Consider the following 16955-nt stretch of genomic DNA (forward strand, 5'->3'; position numbering starts at 1 on the left):
GTAACAAAAACATCGGTGATTTACTTATGAGATTTAAAGATACCACGAGGTGTGTCTACAGGCCGGTTTACCGAAAATCATTAGCGTCCGAAGTGAATAGGTTAGGATGGGTATATTTTTAATACGGCTCGGGAGCGATGGGCGGCGCCTCCTCACTACCGAGAAACGTAACCAACAGAAATCTAATCAAGCGTAATAACAGGTTACGTGCAAGCCGTTTGTGTTCACTCACTATCTACTCACTGACTTAATGCTTAATTAAATCACATTTGGATTTTAATCCGCCCGTGGTACGTCTAAGCAGCTGCGTGCGACTTAGAAAGCGACCGTTGCGCTTTGCACAAAACTAATCGTTCACCGCGACCCCCGAACATTTTTATGCACGAGACGATCCGTGAAGAATGCGATTGTGCGACACACGTATAATGAATTCAATATATCATAGATAAACAAGGGCCTTCTGAGATCCCGAGGATTCACGGCTGTGAAAGGAATACTCGTGTCGAAGAATATAATAATAGTCTACCGGCAATTTCGAATGACGCTTTTGCGCTCACCGAAATCTTTTGTGTTGCGCCCGAGGCGAAGCAACCGCACCTGGTCGAGACTAACGGACGCGCGCATTGTTTACTTAGTTCGCGTTAAAAAATATACCTCCGAGGGAAGTCAGGTTTACACTACGTCTTTCGTCGTCGTAGGGCTTGAACTTCATAAAAAATCACGGAAGACGCTCCGGAAGGCTCAATTTATGATGTAACAAGCGACTTGGCGCTCTCAGGAAGCTCTGTCGACAGATGCTCAGCATATGCCCCGCGGATAGTTGGGCACACTCCCGGTCTGTCTTTTGTTCAACGGGAAGGTATTCTCGGACCATTCGATTATGACTCGTGTAAATTAATTTCACGTGAGACAAACGCGTGAACATTTAAGTGTGCGAGATTGTGTAGAGTAAGTATCGGGGGGCAGGTCGTCGCGTCGCCTGAGGCCGGCTACTGCTCGCCGCGGCCTGGCATTACACGACCGAGATGGGATTATCGATACAGTTATGTTGTGACGGCCCGCTTATCTCAGTCCGGCTGTGCGTTATTAGTCAATTCGTTACTGCGGCTAGCTCCTCGTGCGCGGTTCCCACCACTCTCTCCGGTCTCATTATGATTACTTTTACAACGTTAATTGCCTTTTATAAAGGTTAACCGTTCGTATGGAAATGTAACGAGTACATTGCGCAACCCTACGCGTTCATTGAGCTCTTTTTGGGGAATGAAAATGTACATTTTCTCACTAAAACAATGGCGAATTCGAAACGTCATGCGTGTCTTACGCGAAATCTCTTAAACGTCTTCATGCGGACTCTCGAAGCTGAGAACGTCGTACACTTGTGTTGTTTATTGTATAAGAGGCGATGGAAGTCTCCGCCGCGCACTCACTGGCCTCAAATGCTCTTAGAGATAGAAGTGGGCAGTTTTATAAACAAAGGGAGTGGCGTCGTCGCTCGGACGGCTCATTGATGAGATGTTCCCACAGAGCGCCGCGGACCGGCCGGGCAGGTGTCCGAATCGAGACGAGTGGAAAACGACGCGTCGACTCAGCAACGTGGGCCTTAGACGCGGAAAACGGTCGTCGAACCAACCGAGTCCACGTTTTCGATTTCATTCATACACCACGACTTCTTAAAGATTCTGATACCATATAATAATATAATCATTAATAATAATATTTTTTAATATTATAAATCTGAAGAGTTTGTTTGTTTGAATGCGCTAATCTCAGGAAATACTGGTCCGATTTGAAAATTTTTTTCAGTATTAGATAGCCCATTTATTGAGGAAGGCTATAGGCTATATAATATCACGCAGAGACCAATAAAACGGAGCATAGCATATGTCTATATGTTAAGGTTGGCTCACTAAACGTTTTTTATGCTAACCAAACTTGTTCTAAAATAAAGCATTATTTAAGCATAAAGCATTTTTATAAAGATGATATTCTTGCCTTATCCTTAAAATTTAGCGTTATGCCAAAGTAACTATTACGCGCAGACGAAGTCGCGGGCAAAAGCTAGTATAATAATAAAACCCAAAACCACGATACGACGGTAGATCGCGTGCAATCCCCAAAAACTGTATACAGACAGCCTAAATCGTGTGCGTTCGCTTCCAATAGCTCAGCAACAAATTATTGGTTATTTGGCTTTCTTTTGTTTTTGTTTATCGGCCTTCGCCGTTCGAATTTATTCTCATTTTATTTTTAGTGACCTCTGGGTCTGTAATTACATGTTACCCGGCGCAGCAGCGGCGGGCAGCACGTACTCACAATCGAGTCCTTCTTTATATGTGTTATTATTTATTTGTGAATCGAGACTTCATTAATAGACACGAACCTTCAGTTTCATTTAATAGGCGATTTCAAATTATAACGAACAGTTCAATTTTAAAATTATTTAACTTAATCCTATAAAATGTAAGCTATATGGTATAAAAAAACTGTTTTATTTTTTAAATTATTGGGAATGGAATTTACAATTCATTTCACCGGTGCAGTAACAAAGTTGAACACCCTTTGTAAGCACAGTCCTGGCGCACTAAGCACCGAAGTGTAGAACTACAAGTCCAACAGAGATGCCATATCTCTCGACTGCACATTCGAAATAGCACCTGCAAAGTTCCCACACCAGAAGAATGTTCTAAGTCATCGCAGCCTACTTTAAATTTCAGAACTGACCTATCTCTAATTGAACAAAATTACTGCCACTCGAAGCACTAAAAGTTCATTATTTACTCAACGAACTGAACATAAATTCCTCATAATAATTTAATAGGTCCCAAAATAGTCCGGTGAGCAGATCAAAGATCGTTCACATGTGAAGTGCATCTCTAAATATCGTTCTTAAACGCTGGTATCGACGGTGCCGGAATAAGGCATAGTGCACACGATTTACGGACACGGTATACGCTTACACAGATCGTATCTGTCCAATAAATCTAAAAGATAAAACGCTTCTCCAGCGCTCGTGTGCTCCTCGCCTAACGAAAACACAATCATTCCGATGATATCAATTTATTCCTATGTTTCTGTTCGTTTAATACCGCATTTCGTCGATTATGAAATATGCCCGGCATTTCCATTTGTTTGGCCGCTCTGTATATATATTTATTAATAAAGAATTTATTTTAAATTGTAACAGTTTTATAACCTCAGAACTATTGACCTGTTTTCGTATATAGAACACAAATAATCCGGTCACTGTGCTATTTTCAGGTACAGATTCATCTGTAGGTAATGATCGTGTACGACACGAGACTAGTGGCTATAGAGAACGTTAAAACAAAAAAAAAACAAAAAACAAAAATAAAGAAGCATTCGAATACCATACGCCACAAAATTAGTTGGGATCGATCGTTTTTACGTACCTTTTAATTTTGTTTCGCGTCTGGTTTAATTTTATCTGTCGGGATTACCGGCTTAGGAATGTACCCGGCGTGCAATAAGAATAAAAAGCGGCCATACACGATGAGAAATAAATAAAGGTAGGACTGGTCGCTGGCTGAGATTTCTCGGCTAGGGTTGCTTGGTAGAACGTAGCTCTATATAAAATAGTCGGTCTGCGTACATAATGAGTTTAAATTCTGTTTACAATTTTATGGGTAGCTGACGGATCTTTATCGTTAGGTTAACGAAATGATGAGAATTCGAATTCGTCTGATAAAACTTAACTAGAGATACTTTCTCGGAACTACATCAAAGCAGCCCTACCACAAGTGGTCCATTGCTTTGCTCGGGTGAATAGAGTGGCAATTTTTTGAACAGTAGAATCTTCACATACCAGTTTTTATGGGCACTTACGTAACGCCATCCAGACCGGCTCCGCGTGTTTTTCTAAGCAATTTCTTAGCGTAGATTACAAGTAACGAGCATAAAGAATGTTGTTAAGTTTTAATCAATCACACAACAAGCGCCCGAGTCGAATCAAAACAGTGAATCAGAGAAGGGAACAATGAGATCTCACGGCTGAATGCGGGCGTCAAATGGTCGACATTAACAGGTCAATTTACTTCTTTAATCCGTTCCCACGGTGATAAACAAATAACGTAACGTGTTTTTATTCCTATTTTATTAATTAAACGAATACCAATGGAATCCACGGAAAGCACGACAAAGATCGTAAAATGAATCCGTCACGCCTTCCTCCATCGGACAACGCGTCGGCGTTCGCGAAACCTCCTCATAAAAACATTCGTTCCCAGTCTTTTGTTAGGCATTCGAATGTCTAATTTATAATTGCAGATATGGGCAACGTTCGAAAAATATCGAAGCCATCGAAATAAACCGTAAAATGATACATACCGTCCGTCCAAAAACTGGTTAAGACCGCAATCAGGTTAATTGTGATATCTAAACGTTTCCGTGGCCAAACTAAATCACACGATTAAGTCACGACTAATCGAAAACTTTCTTGCAGATGCGTTAATCGGCCGAATGACGAAGCAAAGTGTGGCCGATGTCGGAGGTCCGTGGATAGAGGAGGAGCAGCGTTGGGGAGGTCCGTCCGAAGCGCACTTAAGGGTTTCGTTCCGAGTCACCTGCGCTCCCCATTATTACGGTGCCGGCTGCGCTGTGCTGTGCCGGCCCCGGGACGACAGCTTCGGCCACTACACCTGCTCGTCTGCCGGGGAAATCGTGTGCCAGGATGGATGGACCGGAGACTATTGTAGCAAACGTAAGTAATCTATACTATTAGTATATTACTTTACTATAATATTATAAAGAGGAAAGATTTTTTTTGTTTGTTTGTATTGAATAGGCTCCGAAACTACTGAACAGATTTTAAAAAATATTTTATTGTTCGGTAGCTACACTATTCCCGAGTGACATAGGCTATAATCTTTTTAGAAAAAAATTAGGGATCCTTATTAAAACTCCAATAATGTAACGCAAGGTGTAAAAAAATTACCTAAAATACTCATTACATCGCGTGCCCCGCGAAAACTATGGATGATAGAATAAAATAATGTCCTACGACTTTGTAGAACACATTATTATTTACAAAAAGTGTCGCGACAGCAAATTTTTGTTAAAGACCCGAGCGGAGCCGGAGCGTACCGCTAGTTTTTAATAATCATGAAAAGAATGTGTTATGTGTTTTAGCTATTATGATCTTCAGAGCTGCATTTCATTCGAAACAAATCGTGTTTACACGCTTTGGTGTAACTAAGGAATTTTTTAATGATTTCATAATGAAATTAAAGGGTCCACAACAGTAAATGCGATGTTCCCATAAACCAAAAATACAAAATATAGAACATGCCACAATTCGTTCATCCTCATTAAATGTTATGACAATTTTTAACTTCACATCCTTTCACGGACGTAATTACATTGTTCGTCTCATGCATAGAAACATATTATAATGATGTAATATAAATTCTGGGACACACCCAGAATTCGTTTGGAAAAGAAGTGGAGATCAAGATTTTGCGAGCGCTTAATGTAATACTACAAAAATATCTGGCCATTTAGTGTGATTTAATTGCATGATTAATGCGTGCTTTTTTTTGTCTACTAGAGCTGATTTAATTTATCCGACTCTTAATCTGTAACGTGCTTTAATTATTTTTGATCGATTTTTTTTTTTTCGATCTCCGAATTATCGATTGATGTTCCATTAGGCCGACATGCGGATAAGCTGAGCTTTCCGCTCCGAATGAACTTATAACTCATCGTAAATCGTATCGTTAATTAGAACAACTATAAGTCGAAGACTTCCCGTGCTATCGGCTAGAGTTTAATCACGTTTTTAATCACAATAAAATACAGAGATAATTGTCTTAATTTCATATATTTAACTCGTATGTTATTGTAATGTTCAAGTTTCGACTCATAAAAATGTAAGTGTATGACGCATTCACTTCTTAATGGGATCATAAATTCCATTATATTTGTTACTACAGCGTTAATTAGCTTTTTTTTTTGTTTTATTTCATAATAATATTTTAGCCTTTATTGTGTCAATGGCTCCACGGTTCAAAGCTTAAGTGTCCATTCTATTCATAATTAAATACCAGACACCTCCTCGTTGCTCGTTGAGGTCAAATAAAACTGAATTACCTAAATAACTCCAAATACTTACTGGTGGTAGGACCTCTTGTCTGACTATTTCTGCCGTGAAGCAGTAATGCGTTTCGGTTTGAATGGTAGGGCAGCCGTTTTAGCTATACTGAGGATCTTAGAACTATTATCTCAAGGTAGGTGGCGGCATTTACGTTGTAGATGTCTATGAGCTCCGGTAACCACTTAACACCAGGTGGGCCGTGAGCTCGTCCACCCTCTTAAGCAATAATTTAAAAAAACTTACAATTTACATATAAAATCTCTGTAATTTTACGTTTCCGTATATATTAATATTTATCATATCATCATCATCAAATCAATAGTAACATAGATATGTGTTGCCGTGAATTGTTACCGTAGTGAGCCATTATTTATTTATTTATTTATTTATTTATTACACTTCATGTAAAATTTACATTGGGGGACTTAATGCCTAAGGCATTCTCTACCAGTCAACCAAAGGTAGTGCAGAGTAAATAGTGGTAGGTGCCTTTAGTGATCAAACTATTAATAACTTTTGTTTGTCACGGTTTATTAGTAGCGTGTGACCGTCCCGTGTGGGCCGTTTCACATTTGTAAACAAATCTTTTGTATATACGGGCGGCGTCTATCAATAAAGCCTCGTGAGCGGTAACTTAATAATTCGAGTGTCATTAAGAGGTAGTGACGTGTGTTAAGCACATCGCTCGGTACGTGTATCGTAAAACAAAGTCCGCCTCAGATGCATTGTGTGTCGGGCGGATGTCGCGACGCAATCTCGGCGGCTCGGGCCTCCCCACCTGCCGCGGCGTTCCCACACTCGGGCGCCGCAAAAAACGCGACCGACTGAGACGGAAGAACTTGTTCCACGTAGCGCGCCATCTCGCTCGCACGTCAGGGCTGCCTGCCCGCGCAGCCTCCACGCATCACGATAACCACGAAATCACAATTTTCTGGAAAACCTAACGATTGTTATCCGTGGATCGTGTGTTCGATATTCGAAATGCTTTTGATATTAAAAAAAAAAACGAAAGCTGTCGATTAAAACAAAAAACGCTCTGTCTCCAACTTTCACGTATAGTGGCCGAGTAATCTGAAACATCTATGGTAATAACCGACAGCCCTATCAGAGATGTTTGTATCGACTATTACGAAAATGTAAAAGCCAGAGAAGCGGTCGTAATGTAATGAAAACAACGTTACACGGTCGCGCACTCACACACGCCCGCAACGGCATACACACCTCGAACCGGGTCAAAAACACATTTAAACGCGAACCGAACACGAATCGAAATAAACTCCGCACTTGACCGTACCACGGATATCGGTTCGCGTCTGCGAAACGGTAACGCGTCTTCGGAGAGCGTTACGATCCCGAAAACCAACTTGCATGTCCCGACCGCATTATGCGGAGCCCGCCTCGTCCGTAATAATGGGTCGCGAGAGAAATCCTTTACCACCGCTCAATTTCATCTAATTGTTGACGAGAGTAAAGTTCTCACGATTATTACCTTCTGTTTTGAATTGCGAATCCCACGCGCACTCGGTTTCCGTTTCGGACGAAACCAGATGTTGAGATTTGACAAATATTTGCCGAGAACATGTGGGAAAGATCCACCGGGAAGGTCGCAGTTTTTGTCGTTACCTGACTTCGGGATGGCTGTATTGCCGAGGCCTTGATCGCACTGCGACGTACTGAGTCTTTCATTACAAATCGATACAAGTTCGTTGATATAAATTAATTAATACGCGGCGGAACAGTGCTACTGTAACTTTTTTGTGCCCACTCACGATCCAAATTGTTTTTGAAGTGTAATTTTTACTACCTTTTTACTACTCGAGGGTCAAGATAAGCTCGAGTGCAAGCGCCTGCTCCTTGACGCGATGCAATGAGCAATAACATAGACACTTGAATCTTTGATCTATCTTTGTGGAACCGATTTACCGGTGGCGCCAAAGAGCATTTTTTCTCACTGCTCTCTTGTATTTTGTGTACTTATATAAATGAGAAAAGGCCGCGAGAATCGATTGTTTACAACTGTCATTTATTTTCGAAAGTACAAAGCTTTCGTGAAAGCGGAATAAGCTATATCAATTTCCTGCGCAATAAAAAAAAAGCCGCGATTATCTAGCAGTGGCGCGAATTTGCATGCCAATTTTAAGTCTGAGATTTAAGCCGATTTGCGAACTACCCGGCCGTGTTTAACAGTCGCAAGGATTAATACTCTTACTTAGGTACTCTTTACTCTCTATTTTGTCGAATTAATTCTGATAGTATATAGGGAGAGGACAGAGCTACATAATCCCTTGTATTTGGCGGATTTTATGTTCCGAACGTTTTCGAAGCTATGTGAAGCAACAACTTGATTCATCTGTTAAGTCTTTCAGTCCCTGCACAAGTCTTAATAATTAATATAAGTTGGTACTATCAAAATGGCGTCTAGTATTTTTCTAGCGAGTTAGGGGAATAGTAACGGTCGAGTGACGGTTATACTCCCCGCGCTATCTGCCCCCTTTGTATTCGCTCCGATAACTTACCCATGCGCACCCGACCGATACGACTCCGAGCCGCAAGTCTTATTACAAAAGACTACTTTAACTAACAATCGTTATACATTACTGGATTTACTTACAACATGTAAATCGATGTGAGCATTCACTGCGGCATGTATGCGACCTCTTGACGCGAATCATTTGTCTTAATACCAAGGAAACTTTGGTAAGGTTCGCTGGTTCACGAACGTAAATCACTAAGTTAACAATGCGCAAACATCACGTCTAATTTAACTAGAAATACCACCATCTAGTCTTACTACTTGTAGATAGGAATTTAAGTAATTCTCGTATTAGAATCTTTGGGTAGTCATCATATATCGGTACAGCCAACCTAGCCATGTTGGACATAAGGCCTCTCCAAATCTGCGGCATTTATAATTTGCATTAAATTAATTGAAAGGTCAAGAAGAAGAGCTGATCATGGCTCGCAGTTACGAGTGTGCGAGCTGAGATAAATTGTGTGTGCGCGTGACCTCGCCCCCGGCTGGGAAGCTAACGAACCGCTCTCTTTGTGGCGCTCACCGTGTCCTTTACGACGGAACTGCGCTAAAATCTTCCCCGCATCCATTCCCATCTCAGTGACTAATCTCGAGTTTGCCCCTATTTATTATTTAAAAACCCATTAGCGAGAATACCTTTGTGCTCCTTTGTCTCGGTGATGCGCTAACGAACGTTTTGTTTTTGTTTCAGCAAAATGCCTGGCCGGCTGCGACTCCGAGCACGGTTACTGCACCAAGCCCGACGAATGCATGTGAGTACCCACTTCACACCTTTGTGCTAAATGACTAAAGAATCTCCCTCCGCTTCTAAATCATTCATCCGTTTCTTTGTTCCTCGAACAGAGAAAGGCGCACTTTTTAGTGGCTCGTTATCACGTTGCCTTTTACTCACGGTCGTTTCTCTTTAATTACAGATGTCACTCGGGGTGGGTGGGCAAACGCTGCGATAAGTGCGAGCCGCATCCGGGATGCGTCCACGGAACCTGCTCGAGGCCCTGGGATTGCATCTGTAAAGAAGGTTGGGGTGGACTTTTCTGCAACCAAGATCTGAACTACTGCACCAATCACCGACCGTGCAGAAATGGAGGCACTTGTCTTAACACCGGCCAAGGCAGTTATACTTGCGTGTGTCCACCTGAGTATACGGGATCGGACTGCGAGAAGTCTCTTCACTCGTGCGCCGTACGCCCTTGTCTCAATGGAGGCCTTTGCGTACCAGATGAAGGTGGCGAACTTTCCTGTACTTGTCCCCAAGGATACGAAGGAGCGCGCTGTGAGACGCGGCGACTTACCTGCTTTGATCGACCTTGTCACAACGGAGGAACCTGTGAACCGAAATCCTCCGGCTACGTGTGTGTGTGTCCGGTAGGGTTCGCGGGCACGGACTGCGCCCTCGAAGCCGACCCCTGCGCCGCCAACCCCTGCCGCAACGGAGCCACCTGCTCCCGAGCAGGCAACGGCTTCAAATGCACGTGCAGAACAGGCTTCAGAGGCAACCGATGCGAGATTGACATAGACGACTGCGCCGGCATCTTGTGCGAACACGGCGGGACCTGCGTCGACCTTGTTAACGGACAGAAATGTCAGTGTGCTCCCGGATTCCTCGGCCCCCGCTGTGAAACTCGAGTTGACATGTGCTTGACAAAACCGTGCGCAAACGGCGGCGAGTGTCTAGTTCTAGACAACGACTACGGGTGCCGGTGCCGGCCTGGCTTCACCGGCAAAGATTGCAGCATCGACATCGACGAATGCGCCTCTTCGCCGTGCCGGAACGGAGGAACGTGTCGCGACCGAGTGGACGGGTACAGATGCGTGTGTCCGCACGGATGGGGAGGGCGCTCTTGTACCGTGTCGCTGTCGGAGTTGGCAGCGAAACAGGCAGGCGGACACTTGCCGCGTGTAGGTGATTCCGACGAAGAGGAGCGGCTATCGGCGCAGCAGGTGGCGTGGATAGCGGCGCTGGGCGCTCTGGTGCCGGCGGGTGCGGGTGCAGCTGCGCTGGCCGTGGTGTGCGTCCGGCGCCGGAGAGCGCGGGCGGCCGCCGCTGCCGACGCGGAGGCGCGCGCCCAGAACGCGGCCAACGCGGGCGGCGGTCACGTGATCCGCAACACGTGGGGCAAGTGCGACGCGCCGCCCCCCGAGTGTCAGAACGCGCACAACGCAGCCGCCGAGGAGTGCAAGCGCAAGACGCTCAACACCGAGAGCGCGCGCCTGCTCGCCGCGCTTGATCCCCGACTCTCCAGGCTCTCCGCGGACTCGGCGTATTGCGCGAATAGGTGAGTAACAAAATAATAAATATTTTCTAAATTATTGAACAACTACTAAAGTAATTCGATTAATTCGAGGTAGACAGCGACAATGTTTGATACCATTTGATTTTTTTATTACAAACATTTTAATTTCTATCCTGAAAAATTATACGTATCGTCCACCAAAAGAACTTGATGAAAGACGCTTGACCGATTGTTATTGTCCACAGCGATACGTCGTTAGTGAAGCGGGCGCTGGAGGGCGGGGGGGTGTACGTGCTGGACGACCACTGCTTGCCGCCGACGTTCGCCACGCAAGTGTAGTGCTCGACGAGACTGGACACGATAATTTATTTATTACCGAACGGACGCTCTCGCGATTCAGGCTGTGCGCCGCGTGTAAATATAGCGTAAAGTGTAAAGTGACCCCTGTATAGACGGCTAGGTGTAAGCATTCGGATGTATTTATTTGTGAGTGCGATTCGTACGCCCCCTGTATATAGTATTGGCGCGACGGATCGCCAGTTCCGGCCCTGAGCACGAGTCCGTGACGTCACGCGGCGAGTCCGGGGCCGAGTGGTGAGTCCACTGTCTGCGATCTCTGTAGGTAACGTGCGAGCCACGCGCCCAAGCGCTGCGATCTGCGAGGACACGCACTAGGGGCGATACTAGATCTCTGCGTTTTAATAGATGCCATCGTCATTTACGTTGTGCTATAAGAAAATTTAATTAGACTAAAAAAAAGTTTTAACCGTTTCAGTTTTATATGATAGATTTGTTTTATGAATTGTGTTGTCGAACCGACCGGCTCCGCGCGAACATTCCAGAGCAAGCGCGCGCCGGTCCCGTACCGCCCCTACGAGCGAGCGCACAACTGATGCTATCCCTCTCGACTCGCACCGACATACAAACCAAACCGTGCGTTAAATAAGTTTTAGACTAATTTATATTTAAAATAAATAAAAAACACGCTAATTATGCGTTCATCACTTTTATATTGATTTATTATTGTTTTTTTCTTGTGATTTAACTAATTATTGTCATTTGTTCCTATGATTATTGTAGTGAATGATAAAAAAATCTTGTTGCGATTTTCTTGAAAATCGACTTTGATTTTTTTCTTTCTTTAAGCTGTACGGATGTAATTCAGTTAGCACAATAATGTAACGTTCCTGATACAGCGAAAGTCATTTTTGTATTGCACATATCGATCGATTCGTGTGTGTCGTCAAAAATCACTTTCGCGTCACAAAAATGTAAACATCACGCACGTAATTAGTCCATAGGTTTAACAACTTCAGTACTTATAAGAAACAAATTGTCGAAAGCTAAGTCATTGTGTATAAAAAAAACTATTAAGTTTTAGTGTTGTAAGTATATTCTCCATTACTTGTAAGAGTACTGCGACAATATAAGAAGCGTCAGGAGGCAACATAGGAGCTATTCCAGGTTGTTTTAACTTATTTATTTTTTTAAATAGGTATGCAGCTGCAGTTTATTTACACTTTCGCCACTCGACCCGGCTCGCGCCCCGCGGGACGCGGTCCGGGCCGACTGCGGATCCATATGAAATAATTTATGTTAAAATACACTTATGAGACCTGTAGATATTACGATAAGTGCTAGATTATAATCGTATGTTGCCTTTTGTACACGAACGTAGATTAATGAAGGTTAAATCGACAAAATTGTAAAATTTATATCAAACTATGAATAGACTGATGACCAATAATAATTGTTCTTGTATTTAATTTTGTAAGATGACAAAACGGTACGTTTAAATTATGATAGAATCGTTAATAGAAATTACCAAACTATTTGTAAAGTTATTAGTGTCACGTTTTTGTACTTAAAATTGATCACGAATTAAACTAACTTTCATTTTTCTTTTTGAGAAGTTTTAAATATTGATTGCGTCTCAATTGTTTTTCATTCCGAGCAATAAAATGACAGTATTTTTAATTTATTTATTATGCCTGTATTATATTAAATGTGAATTTGCCTTAAATTTTATAAATAAATCATTGTTTAATTATTTTTTGTACTTAAGTTTACAATTGACTGAATGCTATTAATTGATTTGTATTTTGGACTCCTTTTTATTGAATCATTAATGTAATACATATTTTGCTTGCATTGTGTGAATATACTAAGAGTTAATTCTCAAATCATTCCATTCCTAAACTAGGTTGCCTTATGTAATCTTAATTATAATTTTGTCTATTATCTAAGTCTATTTTGCATGTAAAACCAGTAAATTAATCTATTTTCTCGTCTTTAAGAAACCTAGTGTCTTTCTTAACTTTTGGTATATTCACATGGTTTTTCGATTTCAAAAGAAAAATGAAAGCAAAAGAAACAGTGAATTCTATATTTAGCTACTACCTGAATAAAAGTCATATTATATTTGCTATTGCGGTGATAATTTTGCCAGCGAGTGTGTGACGAATGTGTAATTATGTGCAGTGATGCAGCGAGGATAAAATGTTAATAAACAATTGTTTACAAAAGATTAAACATTATTTTTTATTTTACCTCATACTACAAGAATAAATGCAGAAATTATTTAATGCATACAACACTTAATTGAAAGAAACGGAGGTATTTTAGACGGGCACTAAAGTTTAAAATATAGTCATCATTTGGAAGTGTAAGTAAGTGACAATTATTTGGAGATAGTAAAACTGAAGTTCTAGTCAGAATGTTCGTTGTTGTTTTTATTAAGGTGGACTTTTATTAAAGATTCAAGGATATTGAAACGTAAGTTCTTCTCTGTCTGAAGTGTTCAGTTTTTTGAACGAGTGAAACGAAGTTTTATTATCATGTAACATTCTTACAACACATAACCTAATTAAAAAGATGTGGAACCGAATGCAATGTTGAATGTGAAGCGGTATTTAACATAGATTGAAAGATATTTGACCTGGATATCCGCCCTGTATCGCGATAGCTACATTTTCAAGAAAAGTCTACATGTATAATTTCCAAAAAACATTCTGACTGTCGGTCTACCGACAAACTCGTTCGGTAGATGATTTTCCTTTGTCGTTCATCTTCCGAGAATTAAATGCTCGTAAGAAGTTTTCATCCTCCTGTAAATTCATCCGCTTAGTATTCATCGAATTGGTTTCGGCATTACTTATTTCTTTGTTTGCTATTATTTCCCATTACCATCGCATTTCCGTGACCCTGGTCAAAAATAATCCATTTCTGCAGCATTTTTTGAGAAAATAGTATTTTTACCAGTTTACACTAAAATTGTAATTTCTCAATCCCTTTCACCTATTCCTAGCTATGTTGATGTCATATATCTTGATCTCAGGTATTTAATTGCTATACTGGAGCTATTTCAAAATATTCTCCAATATATTCATATTTGGCGTGCGAAAATTTAACTTTATTGAATTTCGTCATAAGCTCAAGTTGTTGCCAAGTTCGTAGAGATGTTCGTGTCATTTTCTTATTCCTTTTAAGATAATTTGTTTTCAAAACTTGTGTCTCGATTAGAACAAATGATTCACTCACTTTAACGTTTTTAGATTAGAAACGCGACCCACTGTGAAGATCCGGCGAGAAACTTAGTGGGCTGTCTGTTGGTTAATAAGGGCTCGGCGAGTAAATTAACTGGCGCAAGTTGACGAGAACGATGACCGGTGCTTGGGGTATTTAAGACCGCCGTTAATGGATCGGAAGGATCCGAAATGAAGTGTTTAGGGCGACATCGACTTTTTACCATTTGGTCCGCAAGATCGGCTATGTAGTTTCCGGCGGCCACGATGAGAGGATTGTCATGTCGTGCTTCTTTATCGAAATGGCGCATTGACCAATATCAACTGATAAGGTAAGACAGCCGTTACTTTTTTATTGAGTAATGGGTTAACGAGTTTACGGCCCCCCTGGTGTACTTGAGACATGAGGTCGAATTTTCAATTGATTTGTCTAGTTTCGTTAGTTTCTTGAGAATTAATATAGGCTGTTCTGAAATCCACTGTCAATGGCTCCGGTTAACCCTCTAACAACGGAAACTCGTCTGCGATAGTACAACTCCAACTTAATTCCAGCCTCAAATTAGTTTTTTTTAAACTTGAGATCCGCGTTTCTGCAAACAATTTGGATCCGCAAATCAGACCCATAGAATGATAACCTCGATGATTTCGTGATGTACTCTATCCTCTTTCAGAGGGTTGAAGATTTCTTTGATTTCTTGAATTTCTTAAAGATTTCTTAACGACACGAAGCGGCTTGGCTGTTCCAGGTATCTATTTCATTGTACGTATAAAAAAAGTTACAAATATAATGTAATTTTTTTATGCATAACAAAAAGACTTTTTTGCTTTCTGAAAAAATAAACTTCGAAAACCTGCACTTAGTTACTTCTTCTCCAGCCTAATATATCGAAATACCTAATTAAAATGTTGCCTTAGAACCATTTCTTCAGTACTACCGAGAATTTAATACTGTTAGGGAGCGTCCCTTAAATACGTGAGGTGTTCTAGAGGGCAGATGATCATGCTAAAGCGGCTTGGCTCTGCCCCTGGCATTGCTGAAGTCCATGGGTGACGGTAATCACTCACCATCAGGTGGGCCGTATGATCGTCTGCCTACAAGGGCAATAAAAAAAAACACGTTTTTTTCTAGCAGGAAAAGGTGTAAAATTGCAGGGAAAATTATTTATAGATAGAAAAAAAAGGTCAAATCTGATACAATAGGGTTTGTCGTATTTGTCCGAAGACCGCAGCAAAGTAGTGCTCGAGTGTTTAGCTTCGACCAGCTGAAAATAAATTTTGCAAAATCCATTATGGGAGTGGGAAGGGAGTTGAGGAAAAGGGGAATGCCCACTCTCCATAGTGTGCTGGGCCCAAGATGGACATCAAATATTACTATAAAAATGGACTGTTTCAAATTCTTAAATGTATTGGATATCTAAAAAATATATTGAAATTGACGCCACTATTATAAAAATATAATAAAAATAAAAAATCGTTTTGAGGTTAATCTAATATATAAAATTCTCGTGTCACGGTGTGCATGATTGAACTCCTCCGAAACAGCTCGACCGATTTTCGTGAATCTTAGCGTGGATATCGGACTACATCTATTTTTCATCCCCCTAAATGTTAAGGACGGTTCACCCCTAAATTTTTTTATTCATTTCTTTAGACAAAACTTTTTGTTTTTATTTTTTTATGATATAGCATACAAAAATACATACAACCCTATTTTCACCCCTCTACGATCAACCCTTATTTTTTTATTTGTTAATAAAAAACTTAATTTTTTTTTTGTTAGAATTTTGTTTTTATTTTGTCATGACAGAATAAAAAATTTCATATTACTCTGAGTTTTTCACCCCTCTACGAACAACCCCTATTTTTTATTTGTTAATTATAAACTTTAATTTTTTTGGCAAGATTTTCATTTTTATTTTTATTTTATCATGAATTAAAATAAAAAATCTGATGTTACTCTCAATTTTTCATCCCTCTATGATCAACCCTTATTTTTTATTTATAAACTTTAATTTTTTTGGTAAGATTTTTTTTATTATTTTGTCATGACTTAAAATAAAAAAAATCATATTACTCCCCAATTTTCACTCTTACACGATCAACCCCTATTTTTCCATCCCGATTTTTATTTTTTTTATTCTATGCACAGATCCGCAACAAGGTTGCAAGATGGCAATCAAATATTATAATTATAGTACGATAAATTCTTATTCAGAGTTTATAATTTCAAGTTCCTTTAATTATGATTTTTTTTTTAAATTCAATTTGATCTCCCGCCCTCGCCGGTCGACTACTGATCAACTATCAATCGATCAGTTATCCCCGCCAGGTGTCACCACTCATCCAGCAAATATCACGTAGTAGGGATGAGGACGAAGCCGGTCTCCTGTCTTACTCACTATACATTTTTCAGTTATGTTTTTTTGGTTTTATTTGTGTATCAATAGTATGTTCAGTAAGTCTGAGAATCGGCTACCATCTATTTTTCATACCCCTAAGTGATAAGGGTTGTTCACCCCAACCATTTATTTTTTATTTTTATTTTTTGGATAAAT

General features: G+C 40.7%; 1 protein-coding gene across 1 annotated transcript in view; it reads left to right on the forward strand.

Annotated features, from left to right (window-relative positions):
• Positions 1-13408, forward strand: part of Delta (neurogenic locus protein delta) — a 35960-nt gene extending 22552 nt beyond the window's left edge. Inside the window, exons 4-7 of the mRNA XM_028179838.2 lie at positions 4460-4717; positions 9334-9394; positions 9557-10918; positions 11122-13408. Of these exons, the coding sequence (XP_028035639.1) occupies positions 4460-4717; positions 9334-9394; positions 9557-10918; positions 11122-11215 (1775 nt within the window). The 3' untranslated portion in view covers positions 11216-13408. The remainder of the gene's footprint in view (positions 1-4459; positions 4718-9333; positions 9395-9556; positions 10919-11121) is intronic.
• Positions 13409-16955: the final 3547 nt, after the last annotated feature.

The sequence above is a fragment of the Bombyx mandarina genome, chromosome 07, assembly GCF_030267445.1.
Source record: "Bombyx mandarina strain Sakado chromosome 07, ASM3026744v2".
Classification (NCBI taxonomy): domain Eukaryota; kingdom Metazoa; phylum Arthropoda; class Insecta; order Lepidoptera; family Bombycidae; genus Bombyx; species Bombyx mandarina.